Source organism: Doryrhamphus excisus, chromosome 8 (genome assembly GCF_030265055.1).
Source record: "Doryrhamphus excisus isolate RoL2022-K1 chromosome 8, RoL_Dexc_1.0, whole genome shotgun sequence".
NCBI lineage: Eukaryota > Metazoa > Chordata > Actinopteri > Syngnathiformes > Syngnathidae > Doryrhamphus > Doryrhamphus excisus.
In genome coordinates, this window is record NC_080473.1 from 3,829,644 (window position 1) to 3,844,999 (window position 15,356).

The following is a 15,356-nucleotide window of genomic DNA, read 5'->3' on the forward strand; positions in this document are numbered from 1 at the left end:
CCCGCACATTCCTTCAAAGCTTATATGATAAGCGATCGTTTGCACAATCCCGCCATCATTCTGTGTGTGCGTCACTCAGCTAGACACCACTATGTAGACCAGGTTTCTCAAATGGTGGGTGGGGAACCAAAAGTGGGTTTCTGATGGATGGATGGGTCGCAGGCAAGTCATAAATCTATTTTTTTAATAGTTGTATTTAATTAAAAAATGTAATATTCACATTAAATGATAAGATTAGATTACAATAAGAAAATATACCTCAGATTATCAGAAAATTGCATTATAATATTTAAGATAAATTTAAATATGTGTATTTCAAAATAAATAGTATTAAAAGATGAACTGTATTTTCTATAACATTTTGAAAATGCTAAAAATGCAAAAAAATACTCAAAATCTATTTTTTTTGAATATTTCTATTTAATTAAACATTAAATAATAAAAAAGCATACCTCAGAAAATTACATTAAAATATTTAATATGAATTAAAATATATTGTATATTGTATTTCAAAACAAATGTTAATTGATAGTCAGAACTATATTTTATTTTTTCAAATATTTTGAAAATGTTAAAAATGTAACAAAATACTTCAATATATTTAGAATATTTGTATTTAATATAACTCAATATAAAAATGTCTTTATATTCTTTCGATGATACCAGTCGAGAACCCCTGATGCAGACAATACAGACAAATGTGTGCCCCCAATGCAGCTGCAGGAAGTAGTAAATGGAAGAAAGAATATATATAGTTGCAGCAGCAACAGCTTCCATTTCCTTTTCAACAAGGGGCCAACTGTTCAGCCAGGATGAATACGGCCGATGAGTCCATTGCAAGTAAGTGTAACACGAATGACTTTTCAACATTTTACAGCGCATGCAGAGGTAGCTGCTCAAGCTGCTCGAGGATGGCCATTTATACTTAAAAAAAAAAAAAATCAAACCATCTTGTGGAGTTAAAAACTACATCAAGGGGTTGCCTACAGCCACAGCCACAGATAATGATATTTTCTTTTACATGACATTAATTAAAGACCCTGGTGGTTGTCTGCGTGGTAAATAATCAGACTTAAGAGTACAGCTAGCGTAAGAATAACAGCCTGATTAATTAATTCAGGGGTTTCTAATGTTTGTATGACTCACAGCATATTTCTTATAATATTTTAAAAATTGTGAAAGTGAAATTTAAATTAAAAAAACAAGAAAAAAAATGAAACAGAAAAAGAGCAGAAATGTTTTTTTCATTGGAAAAATTTAACACAAAAAATAGATTTTATGAGCATAAAGTCATAATATTAAGAGAAATAAATAGTAATCTTATGAGAAAAAGTCCTGATAGCCTATTAGGAGAATTAAGTAATGCTACTGAGGAATACAAATCATTTTAAAAAGCCTAAAGTTTAAATATTAAAGAAAAAAACATTTTTTAAAGGTGCAAGGTTATGAGAAAGAAGCAAAAAATGGTCTATATTATCAGAAAATTAATCTCAGCGATCCCCCACCCCCAAAAAGTATTTTTGGCTTGAAACATGAAAAAAATAACTCCAATAATCACTTGGGGTCACGTTTGAAAACCACCGGTTTACGACCAAACAGTTTCTGTCATCTACCGTAGGGCTACGATATCAGCAGTATTAATGGTGTTGGGTGGGCATGTTTTGACGGGCACCCCCCCCCACCTCCCCGTCCTGCATCTCTGTGCCGGCAAGCTGGCGGTGGGGCCAGGGGGATACAGTATATGCATGGTTGGCTGGGCACATACACTGCAGGAGCAGAGCCAGCCTGACAGAAGAGTGGAGTGGAGGAGGGCTCATTAGAGCGATGGAGCCCAGAGTGGCCTCTGCTCCAGATACCGGCCTCACTGGCCGCACTACACTGAAGCTTTTCGATCCCGCTTCCACACACACATACCGTCAAAAAGCAACACACACAAGGAAAACAAGCAAGGGAAACACTAATTAAGACTGAGAAGATGAACAGAGGCCGACCTGTGTATTTGCCGCACTGCCAGTTGAATAAACATCATCAAAACTGTCCTTCAGCTGGACCCATTGTTAGTGATTGGCTTTCATCTGGTTTCCCGGTGATGCCTCACCGGGCCTATAATATTTCAACATACTGGATGGTGCTATTACCGCTTCAGCATAAAGCAGCCACAATGGCCGACTTACTGGAAAGCATCACCGCTGAGGAAGCTTAAAAGCCATAAAAACTAAGTTCTTCTCCCAGCTGCTTCAAGCATAATGGAGTAGATGACAAATTCAACGGTGCTCTGGCGCACCAGCAGAGGTGCTGTTGAGTCAACAAGGACAACATTTGGCTGACTTGAGGCGAGAGGCAGGGTACACCCTAGACTGGTCCCCATCAAATTGCAGGATATTCTGCGTTAACTTGTGTTTAGATTTGGAGGTACAACTGTAATAACAATAGATGTTTGTGCTGCGCTGAGCAAAAAACTACAACACCAAGAAGAAAGGAGCATTCATTCTCTTTGCAGGATTGTGTTGTCTCTTCTTCTCCAACGTGTGGCTTGAGGACACTCCAGTGGAGCTAGGTGACGGAGGAATTCAAAACATTCTATTTGCTGGCTGAGGACAAATGAAAAAGAGCTGCAGGAGAGAAAGAGAGCGAGAGAGAGAAGGAAGCGTTTCCGGCCTCTTACTGAGGGAGGGAGGGCGTAACAGCCAACACAGTTTGTCACTGCCGGAGGTAAGTGGGGTGGGGGGGGCTCGGAAAGCCGTTTCAATTATTTGTTGCCGCCCGTCACAACTCAGAGTTGACGGTCCCCTCGGGCTCAGAGCGGATCTCAGATGTGTTGACTGCTTAAAAAAAGTCAAAGCACAGTATACTCTCCCCACGAATATATCTTCCCAAGATGACCGGATAAGTCAAAAACACCCACAGTCGGCTACCCTGAAGGGATTTCCAGGATAGAAGAGATTGAAAATGCAGTTTTACACTGGAGGCAACTGTGCTTGCAAACACACTTGGATGGAACCTGATCACAATGGTCTGTAATGTAGATATCTATACTATACACGCTCCAGGTCAGGGCTATTCAAATAAATTGGGTCACATCTTCAGAAAGCTAAAGGGCCGGCGGACGGTCTTCTTCTGTCACAGTTATTCTTATTTTTAACATAAGGCTCGTCATTTTTAAGGACCTACTGCAAATGATCCTATACCAGGGGTCTCAAACACGCGGCCCGTGGGCCAAATGTGGCCCGCAGGACACTAGTTTGAGGCCCCCGCCTTGATGTGAAAGTTTAATGTTAGTACCCAGAAAAAATTATTACGTTTGATTAATGTTCATGTTAAAGGTTAAATAACTGTTAATAGTTATCCTCCTTATCCGTGTGGAAGTGGTACGTTTTTGGCTTTTTAACTTTAAAGGAAATAACTTGGAGGCTACCTGGAGGTCGCCAGCTCTCTAGTTTGCGAGTTAGCATGTGTCACAAGACCCTGCAGTTGCGCAATATGTTGTAAATAATTTCTACTACGTTACCTTTCACAGCTACATACATACACGCTTCTGCACTGTGTGCATGCTACCTGTCTGACTGACAAAAGGGCTCACTCCGTTCATGCCACTGTTCTATGGAACAAACGTGCCAATGTGCTGAAAGGAATACAAAGAGTGAAACCTCTCGCCAGTTTGGAGACGAGCTAACAATGCATGCACAGCAAAATGATCCAGTTTATTTTCAATTTATTGTGTCATGAATTTATTTATAGTCTCACGCCTAGAGGTCCATGAGACCAGCTTTTGTCTGAAGAAGAAATCATGTGACACCCCTTCCAAATGCTGAACTGAATATTTCCTTTCAACTGTAGACCTCTGCTTTAGGACAGTGTTTCTCAAATAGTGCAGTGAGAGATGGTGGAAAAAGTATCAGGGGAGTATCGGTATTAGAGTATCAGTATCGCTTGCTAGAGACGTACACAGGTGAGCAGTACGGATGGAGGACGGAAACATTTGTAACACAAATTGTAAGAAAAGGGAAAGAGACGTCAGAGGCAAGGAAATCAAGACGCCAACTGGAATAAGAAGAGCAGGAAATGAAGCATACACAGCCCTTGGGTTTACCGTGACTGTAGTAGGAAATGAGGAAAGACCCGCGTGTGAACTTGAATTTCAACCATTTTGAGAATCACCCAGACTTCGCAGTCTTGTTTAAATGTTACAGACTGAGTTCATAAACGTAACTTTATTAAACAGTGCTTGTATGCAAAATGGGGGGCACGGTGTTCGAGTGGTTAGCGCGCAGACCTCACAGCTAAAAGACCAGAGTTCAATTCCACCCTCGGCCATCTCTGTGTGGAGTTTGCATGTTCTCCCCGTGCATGCGTGGGTTTTCTCCGGGTACTCCGGTTTCCTCCCACATTCCAAAAACATGCTAGGTTAATTGGCGACTCCACCATAGGTATGAATGTGAGTGTGAATGGTTGTTTGTCTATATGTGCCCTGTGATTGGCTGGCCACCAGTCCAGGGTGTACCCCGGCTCTCGACAGCTGGGATAGGCTCCAGCACTCCCGTGACCCTCGTGAGGAAAAAGCGGTAGAAATTGAATGAATGAATGTATGCAAAATCCAACTCAAGCAGGGTTTGTATGGATAAACAAAAGAAGACGGTATGTCTACTCAGGGGGGGGCCTTGACAATATTTGTCCCCTTAAGAATCACTAATAACTCGACAACTCGCATTTAAGAATATGCAATAGCTGTAAAATGTGTCACATGTCACTTTATTGACCTTCATCCTCCACACTCCCACCTCTTAAGGTCAGAGCTACCGTAGCCTGCAAGCTTGCTAATGTAGGTCATAGGCTGCCGGGCCACCGTATTGATAGCATAGCCAGTCAACAACCTTTACAGTCAAGCTGTCGTTGCACATTGTATGCATGTTACAGACCAAAGGAAGACGCCAAGTGATAAAAGACACAGGCGCCTCACTAGTCGACCTGACAAGTGAATGTGTGGAAAACCTGTTTCACGCTACTACCATGCATGGTAATTATCACACGAGCACAATGTACACAGATGGGCCCTTCTGTACCATGCCGTGGCAAGAGAATGAACAGCATACCGGGACTGATAAACAGTTTAAGGTCAAAAGTGCCACCACAGGGGAGGAGGGAGGTAGAGAGTCGAGTGCAAGGGGAGAAAAACTCCGGTCAAGTGGAACTCACTATGTGCAACAGCTTTGTTAACCACAAATTTAGATGACTAATTGAGTAGGAGGAGTCAGGCATGGGCATGGGTTACTGGTTTCTAGGTGTACCGTGGTATGGAAGAGTCACAATTTCAAAAGTGGAGGTCTAGCACAGCTACCGTATGGGAATACTTCCTGGGTTATTCCTCGCACTTGGAACTGGGCTTTGATGTGCTGCCAAAAGTTGCGCTGTTGTCGGCCGACATACTACTCACATCGAGGGTTACCAAATGTGGAAATGTGTTTGAGAATGAGACGGGACAGGAGGAAAAACGCTTTATCGGCATGAACAACAAGCAACAACCCTTAAAGAATGTCACGGACAATTGTGAAATACTAACATAATTTTTTAAAATCATGTTGTGAGCTTCTTGAGCCACTTGATATAATTTATTTGTATTTTGCAACTTGAGTTGCCACTTGAGTTGATTCGCCACAGTAGAACGCAATGATTGCTGACTTTTATTTATTTATTATCTATCTGGAGAAAATTCCATTACTTTTAGTTGTGTATTTTAAATGCATATGTTCGACTTTCATTGTGTTCTATTTAACAATGTTTACAAATGACTTTTTTTCTCTTTTCCATGAAGATATTTCAAAATAAACACATTATAATAAAGCGAACCGGTCTAACCATGATATTTTTGACCAAGGTTATCATACCATCAGAATGTCATACCGGCCCATGCCTATTGTCGATAAAGCGACTCATTTATCGCGGTTAATTCATTCCAGACCAGGTTCCAGGCATAGAAAACCTGTTTATGACCTTCTAAATACAGGTTTTGTCATTATTAGAGCCCCGTAGCCATGAAATAACATCCCTATGGTCACCTTTACCCTTGTATTATCCAATATAATAGACATAATAATAGAAAATAAGTCATCTTAGACATAAATAAGATGTTAGCACACGTGCTAGCATTTACAGCTCCTAGCTAGTTATTGTCAATGTAACGTTACTGACACCAATGTAGAATACTACCGTACTGACACTGTTAAGTGGTTAAGTACAGACTCACGATGCACTTCAATCAATTTGTTAACAAGCGGAGAACACATGCACATCACAGGAGCTGCTGTCAGCCGCTCTCTACGTTGCTAACCTGCGACTAGCACTCAGCTACAGTCAACAGTAGACATATGGCTTTTTTGTTGTTGCTAATAATAGGCCATACTCAACCACGAAACAGCCATCATTTACGTATGAATTCATTAATTTCTGAAAAACCATGATAGAGTGAAGGTGCGATGTTCAAACCGCAAAATGTAGCGAGGGGAAACTGTATTGGTGATTCCTTCATAATCCATTTTGAACGACTTCTTTCTGTTACCAAGAGTTTAATGACTAGACCTTTAAATTCCGCCTCCGATAATGAGCTTGTTATGCAGGCATCCACAGAGCGGTCAGGGACAACGCTGCAAACATCCTTTTCGGCGTGAGCCTTAAAAGTCTTGTTTTCACAGAGCAAAAACTGCCCGAAAGCAGAGATTACGCTAATTAGTCTTCTTCAACTTCAGTGATAAGTCATCCACCCAAGGAAGCAGGTGTTGATTCCCAGCCAAGAACTAATTATACTTGCATTCTTAGCTTACACAAATGCATGCACAAATGTTGCATGACTATGATACAATTTGTCGTATTTTGATTGAAAAAAATGTAATATGGGAGACTTTTTTCTGCAGAAATGTAGAATAAATTAATTGCACTAATACACTAAATACACTAATAATCCTCCAAAATAGTCAAACTCTGTGGTACAGCAGATGTGCACCATGTAATAATAAGGGAAATACAGTACATTACAAACGCATTATAGTGACAAATGCACAAATACTGACCTTTGTATTTCTTCGCAGGCTCTTCAGGATATTCCTCCTTTTGGGGTCCTCATTCTCCTCAATGGAGTTGTCCTTCTGGGCTCCTCCATCATCCTGGCTAGCCTTGGGCGGGCCCCCCATCTCGTCATCGCTGCCTATTGAGAAGCTCGTCCTAAAACTGCTGAACTTTCCAAGCCGTTTGGATCTGTCCCTGTAAAGCTTAGGCTTTACCCCGATGGCCGACAACTTTCTTCTACGTTCCAGCGAGCTGCTATCTGCCTCGCTGTCGGACCCGTTCCCTCCAGCACTCCCATTGGCGTGGCCTTTGTTGGCGTTGCGGATCGTAATGATCTTGCCCTGCGTGCTGTCATGAGGGACGGAGTAAATACTCTCTTCTTCTGTATGGCGAGGTTTGCTTACGGCATCCATAGGCTCGGCATAGTCTGAGGGATCATAGCCACCATCGCTCCCGGGAGCCCAGGTGACAGCCTGGGGCAAGGAGCGACGGTTGGTGCCAACTTGCTGTTCCATGTAAGGGCCGAGATTGACCTTCCGGACAGGTTTGGGTTTCACTTGTGGAGGCACCTTGTTGTTCAGTTTGCTCTCAAAAGTGCTGAGCTCAGAAATGACGGAAAATGTATCACTTGAATCCAAATCTGTTAGCTTCAAACTTCCGATGTGGGAGCTAAGACTTCCATCCTCCCTCAAGGTAGGGTAGGAGGGCGGTGATGGGTCGATGTCATCCTCAGAGTCCATAAGATTGTTCACCGGACTGGGCGAGCCGCAACGGGGACTGGTGCTCTCGTTGGTGCATGCTTCAGCCACGTTATCGTACATGTGTGTTGCCTCGATGATTGTGCGTTTCTCCACTATCTCCTTCAGAAAAGCTTGGAAAAGATCAATCTTATGAAGTCCGCCTACGACTCCCCCATGTCCACATATTACCGTGTTAAACCTTGCCTCAATTTCATGAGCGAGTTCCTCTCCCTGACTGACCTGTTCCTTGGCCGACTCAGAGTCTGAAAGTTCCATCTGGCTTTCCCCGACTGCAAGCAACTGGACTGGAATGATGTCTTGAACCTCACACAGGAAGGCACATAAAGTCTCTAAGGAGGCTTTCCTGCGTGCAGAGTACACCGCAATGTAGCCATGGACAAGCCTTGTCTTGCGCAGGGAAAACGAGGAATGGAAGGACAGCAAAGACAACTCAATCGTCTGTCTCTGACCGCCGATACTCAAATCCAGCAGGACCGAAGTGCCACTGTTGAGGCTGGCAGCAGGGCGACAGTGCTGGGGTAGCAAGAAAGGAGCGAGGAGCTGATCTAGATCATACGTATCTCCACACATGAGACACATGACAACCTTCAAGTCGGATTCTAGAACTGGTTGAGACTGAGAGTCTCTGAGGGTGGACAATGAAGAGGGTAAAGGTGGCGAGCTGCTCCGAATGCTTCTCCGAGACTCTAAGAGGCCCTTCAACATCTGGTTGAGATGCCTCTCATTGAAATTGCGCCCGTAGCCCATGCCCGGCGAGGCTGGGTCCAGGTAACAACACTGCAGCTTTGCAGCTACTAGCAGTCCCTGATGGATAAGACTCTGAGCGGTTTCCCCTCCAATGTCCCCTATAGAACCAACCCCACGTTTAGTCACGAGGAGGAGGGAAAGCGGGAGTTGGGCTAGAATATTTTCTCTATCTCTTCTACTTATGGTTGACTCTCTAAGCTTTTCTAAACTCTCGACAACGTATGAGAGCGATTCCTTTGAGTTGTACAAACACAGGCAACCGTGAGGGGCAAAGGTTGGCGTGTGGAAGGAATTGACTGGCAGACGTACATTGCCCTCAATGGGACGAAGGGCTAGCTCGTATATTTTTCCATCCAACAAGTACCTATCGTCACTGGTACACAATGCTCTTATCTCATTTGCCATCTCTCGAGCAAGCCCATCTTTACCTAGTATGACCAGATTTATCCTCTCTGCCCTACCCCCATCCAGTCTTGAGCTATCCGGTGATGCATAGCGAGTGGGGAATCTGGATGCTAGTATCTGCTCAATTTTAGAGTCCACGCAATGGGGGCTGTTGGGACAGGTGTCCTTTGTCGGGTGGTAGACAAAGTGGATATGTTTCAATACCAAAGCATCCCTCTCCGCCTGCAGCTTCTGTAATGCTTTAAATCTTTGTTCTTCACCCAAAACTTCCTGAATTGCTCCCATCTTTTCTTTACTTGGCTTTGCATCCACTTCTAGCTCGTAAAAAAGCTCAGAGTATTCAAGAAGCAGCTCCTGGAAGTCCTCTTTGGCTCGGTCGATAATCTCTTTCTGGTGTTTATTGTAGATATCCAAATACTCCACTTCGTCGAGCCATTGGTAGAAGTCTTCATTCATGATGAAGCTCCGGGCCTCCTCCCAGGGTTTCCCTGGAGTAATGAACGGAGAGACGCTCAGCTTCTCCTTGAATTCCCATCTCATTTCTGCTCGTTTGCGCTCGTTCCTCAGCTGCTCCAGGTGAGTCTCGTAAATAGCCTGAGCTGTGCGAGTTTCAAGGAGGTCCTGCGGGATGCGGTCATCCTCCATGTTGTCTATGTGCGGCGTGGTCTCCCATGGGGTGTCATCTAAAACGACAAACCACTGGGAAAAATCTCTCTTCGTCTCCAGCACTTTCTGAACTCCAGACCAGCTCAAGTGGTCGATCTCATCCAACTGTGGTAACAGTACAGATAGGGCCTGTGGTAAAGCACTCAGATAGGCCTTCCTGCGTTTCTCGATATGCTCTTGCTTTAGTCGATGCACGTGCTGTTGAAAGAGTTTCTTGGCTTTAGCCGTCCCTTCGAGGAAGACATAGTCCTTGTACTCTGGGGCTGACTGCATACGGCGACTGACAGAGGGCCACGTCTCATTGTGGTTCTTCACAATTCGGTTGACAAGCCACTCGTAGCGGTCCTTTGCTGAGGCAATCTGCTGACTCTGCTGTTTGAGTGCCTCAAAGTAAGTGATTATCTTGGGCTTTCCTCGACTTTTATCAATCAGTTGAACAAGTGTCAGAAAGGCTAAGTCAACATTGACGTTTGAGCGTGCCGATGTCTCTACAACCTGGAGGTTTTTCTTGGCGAGAGCAAAGGTGTGCGAGTCTTTAATGTAGCGCTCAACTCCTTCATCGCATTTGGTGAGAACCAGTACTACGGGTTTCTTTGTTTTGGCAAGTTGGTTGTAGAGATTTGTCACAAACTTGATCTGATCCTCGAAGCTGCGGTTCATGCCCCTGCTCACATCCACACAGAGTAAGAAGCCGTCCACCATAAGCTTGCCCTCGGGCATCTGTTTCTGCTCAAAGTCTTGCTCGAGCCCCAACTGGTCTGTGCAAAAGTACATCAACTTCTCAGCCGAGGCCAGCTTGGTGGAGGCGGCCCTCTTGATGTATGGTTGCAGTGCCGTGCTTCGGTGTGGCTGGAACGTCTGGTCATCGATGAATTCCGTCTGTTCCACCACATTCATACGGCACTCCGGCCCCTCCTCCACGGTCCTCCCAGCGTCTCCCCAGAAGAGGAAGTGGTCATTGTTCACCACACGGCCTCCAAAGTCGCTAGTGCTGAGAACAGAGGTGTGGTCCAGGTAGAAGTCATCAGCGCTTGGCCGAACAAAGCGATTGCACAGACAGGACTTCCCCACTCCGCATTGGCCCTTTTCCTTCTCTGTACCGGACAGCCCAACTACGACCAGGTTGTAGGTGGGCGTCCGGACATCTTGCTTTTTGGCCATCATCATTGCTGGAGGACGCTCATCCTGCCATGCTTGCCTCAAGCTCTAGAGAGAGAGAAGGAGGCTGTGGAGGATGCTGGGTTCCCATGCAACAGGTTCTCACTGCCGGGTCTGACCCTGCAAGACAAAGGGAAGGACATTTAATGTTTCATTCATATGCTTTATAGCAGGGGTCTCAAACTCAATTTCCTTGGGGGGCCACTGGAGCTAGGGTCTGGGCGAGATTGGGCCGCAGCAGGTTTTCCAAAAAAACAACAACAAAAAAAACGCATTTATTAAAAACAGAAAAATGAATAAACTTTGCTTTGGTTTCGATTTTCTACAAGAAAAGCTCTGTTAAAACATTCCACTGTTCTCAAATATCTTACTTTTTATTTTTCTACACAAAATAAGATGAAAAATAAATAAACAAATCAAGAATAAAGAAAATCAATCACAGTAATAAATAAATAAATATAATAATAATAATAAAACGGCAAATAATAAAAACTTAAGAAACCACACATAGTTGGTAGGTAGACAAATTATTTTTTTCAGATTAAAATGAACAAAACATGATTAGAGCCCTGTAGACATGACAAAACACGACTATAGTCACATTTATACTCTTTTTATTTACAACATATTGCGCAACTGCAGGGTCTTGAGACACATGCTAACTCGCAAACTAGAGAGCTCGCGACCTAAACGGTAGCCTTCAAGTTATTCCCTTTAAACTTAAATAGTCAAAAACTTACCACTTCCACACAGATGGGGAGGATAACTATTAACAGTTATATAACCTTTAACATGAACATTAATCAATCAAACGTAATAATTTTTTCTGGGTGCATGATACCATACAGCATCCATATCAAACATTAAACTTTCATATTGAGGCGGGGGCCTCGAACTAGTGTCCTGTGGGCCACATTTGGCCCACGGGCCACGTGTTTGAGACCCCTGCTTTATAGGAAATACATTAAAATGAAAGTCATCTTTATAAACGGTATTCATAAATCGGGTTTTATTTTTGACGCAACTCCTTCAACAAATGTTTCCTAGAAAGATTGGGGTCAGTAGCAAAGCTGCAGGAATGCAGTGCATTACCTAACCTTGCTGTAGCTCAGCAGAAGACAATCCCTCAGTCAATGGATTTATTACCGCCAGGATTGGACTGCAAACAGTGGTGCCGCCCTCACTTTACTTCTGGGATCATTTTGGCTTCTTAACTGACATACTTTATTACAATAATCTCCAGTCGTATCCCTGCCAAAGTTATGTGGTCTTGTCACTGCCATGGTAAACAAACCCACAATTTGCATAACGCACAAACACAAACACCAAAAAACAGGCACAACAAGGTCTTCTCACCCCAAAATGAAAGACACGCATGACAAATAGATGACAGCAGATAAGCATTCCAATGTACTAATTGGCCAACGAGGGAAAGCCATCTGCTTTTTTCAAAGCAAACTACTTTTTTACTGACTTGTCGTAAAATGAAAAACATGAATTGCTACTTTTCTCAAATGGCCTTGTACAAACAGATGCGTGATATAAAAGTCATTAATTCATCAACATTAGACTAGATGTGGCAATTAAGTGATGATCAGCACATAAGGATTATTTTATAGCCTAAACGCCGTCATGAGACAGGGATGCGCTTCATGAAACGACCCTTGCTGACAGTACAATTTGTAACTCTTCCCAAGCCGCAAGACAGCAAGTGACAACTCTTATCTGTGCCAACTAAGCATTTAAATACATTAAAACAGACAAAAAGACAAGCGTTTGCCGCGAACTGTTTGTTAAAGCATCCAAAAACGTGTCTGCTGCTGAACTGGATACACATTCATCTTTCAGCACTGAACTTCAAAGTCATATCTGCTGTGCTCCAGAGGCAGGTGGTGGAAACCGAACAAGCACGGGGAGTAACAAAAAAAAAAAAAAAAAAACAACTGCAACTGTCAGGCATCAACCGCAGTATATGATACGAAGCACATTTCCAGTTGGACTGAAAAAGCCGAGAGCCGTTTGCCTCATCAAAGCCTTACAGCGAGGCCTTCAGAAACTGAATTCCTCTAATTCCTATAAGACTGTGAATCTAAATTTCAAAGCCCTCCCATTTAGTGTTTTACCAGGGAGGAGACAAAGAGGGAGTCATAACTAAAAAGCATTCTTTTTTTTCAAGCTGCTTGAAGAAATATGCATGAAATATTTATCAAGGCGTGCAGCAATAGACCTCGTCTCGTTCAAAAATAATATCTTGCCCGACTTGGAGACCTATTCATCAATAGGAATGTAAAAAGAATGCTAAATGTCATAGTATGCAGATTAGCACCAACCGTATGTTGCTTCCAGACATGTAATCCAACCATTTTCAACATTTAGATCTATTAGGAAGAAAAACAACTTTCTGGAGAAGGAACCGTGGCAAAAACCGCCAAATAAGGGCCTTTGAGTAACCAATAATTGTCCTACTTTCGACCTGCATTAGACCAGTGACCTATATTTGCTTAAGCAAACATGGCCGTGCATGTGTACACAAAGACTGCTCGGATCATGTCCTTTTGGACCGTGCAGGAGATCATCACTAGAGATCAAATAAAGCTGGTCACCAGTGAAAGACGGATGGCCCAATCACAGGGTTGATTTGCATTTGCATTTTTTTGCTTGTTTGCATGGGAACACGGGTTCGCCCCAAGGCCTGTTTTCTGGTGTGCATGTCCAGTACACATACCAGCATCCAGATAAGTTACGGGCCTGTGTTGCTGCTTGCCTATTACCTTAAAATATGAGTATTAGCGACAAAAGAAAGGAGAGACAGCAGGAAAGAGTGGAAGGCACTGTGAAGGGAAGTGGGCAGAGGGTGGGGCGTTAGGATGGAGGTCAGGAGAAGAATAGTTAGAAGAGGAAAGGGAGAGGGGTCAGTGGCCTGGGCCATGTGAGCAGCAGTCTGGAATCCCCTCGGGAAAGAAGGGGCAGGGCGTGGTAGCTTGGATGAGTTAAGGGTAAAGGTCTGACATTAAAAACATCACGCTGGCTCTGTAAATGCTTTGGAAGACATGCTAGCATACATAGAATACAGATATCCTCAAAGTATAGACATTACCAATGACTTATGGTCAATTTGCTACCAAGACCAAAGACGTTTTTCAGTATGGCGGCCATGTTTTTTAACCAATGTCGGTGAAATTTTGCACACGAGTGTTTGCCAGTCCCATAAAGGCGTGTACCAAGTTTTGCTGTGATTCGGCTAAACACCCCAAAGTTACAGTGGGTGTTTTGCAGAGCATGTGGAGAGAACGAACTACCGTAATTTCCGAACTATAGAGCGCACCTAATTATAAGCCTCACCCACTACATTTTTAGAGGAAAAACGATTTTGAACATACACCTGTATATAAGCCGCATGTGCTCACATTAAAACATGTAAACATATTTACAAAGAAAGACGGTACACAGAGAGAGTTTTCAAAGTTTTAATAATATAACTTAATAATAATAATATAACTTTGTTCGCAAACGGTGCCTGTGACGCGGCAGTAAAACGGTAGCAACATGGTAACAACACGCTAGCAACACAGTAAAGCAGGTCTGGTAAAAGAACATACTGGTAAAAATCACGGTAAGCCGTCTTCATCTTCCTCCTTTGAACTGAAGCCATCGAAGTCATCGTCATATGCCTTTCTTTTTGCATTTTCCATGATGAGGGTATGTTCACGCTAATTTAATTTATGCACAAGACGCATATATTCCACCGGTTTTAATCTTACCTTTTCTACTCGAGACCCCCTGGCGGCCATTAGAAAAATTACATAAATTGGCCGCATCACTGAATAAGCCGCAGGGTTGAAAGTTTGGCAAAAAAGTAGCGGCTTATAGTATGTATATATAGAATTTATATTCTATATAACACAGTAGGGTTGCATGTTTTTTTTTTTTTTAGCAAATGTTCGCCTATTTGTGTGCAGCAGTTCACGAGTACAAGAGTTCCTTTATACACACAAGTTACCAGACTGTATTTAACCTAATAGCGATACAATCGGGACGTCATTCTCGGTCACAACCAGTCTCAAGGACAAGAGAGGCCAAGACTGGAGAATAAGTCAGCAGGGCGTCACGTTCACAAAAACATGAGGCTGTGTTCACAGTCCATAAGGAGGAATGTGTACTTGCCTTCACGGGGTTGTTGCATTCCTCTCATTACACAGCTAACAAGAGTTAGGCGGGAGAGGAGGAAAGACTCGAGCAGGACTTCAAAGAATAATGATCAGTCTGACCGATTCTGTGCGAAATGATGAGGAAAATTAAATTCAAGACAACTATTCAAGGAAACTAATTAATGTTAGCTCCTCAAGCAGAACATTAGTAGATTTTGTGAAGACGGCACTCAAATTAATCCCTCAGATATCCCTAGGAAGCTCCTCGAGGTAAATCATTTCCATAATGACAAAAGCGCTTGATATTTCTTGCTGATTGCCACATATTTTTGTAATGAAAGGTGCTCAACCTCGCCAGCCTGCATTCAGCTTGGAAATTGACACAATCATGAAAAAGTCATGAAGCAGTGCAACA

General features: G+C 43.2%; 1 protein-coding gene across 1 annotated transcript in view; it reads right to left on the reverse strand.

The window, feature by feature from the left end:
- Positions 1 to 15,356, reverse strand: part of arhgap35a (Rho GTPase activating protein 35a) — a 69,341-nt gene that overhangs the window by 13,791 nt on the left and 40,194 nt on the right. The window contains exon 2 of the mRNA XM_058079668.1: positions 7,062 to 10,913. Within this exon, the coding sequence (XP_057935651.1) occupies positions 7,062 to 10,802 (3,741 nt within the window). The 5' untranslated portion in view covers positions 10,803 to 10,913. The remainder of the gene's footprint in view (positions 1 to 7,061; positions 10,914 to 15,356) is intronic.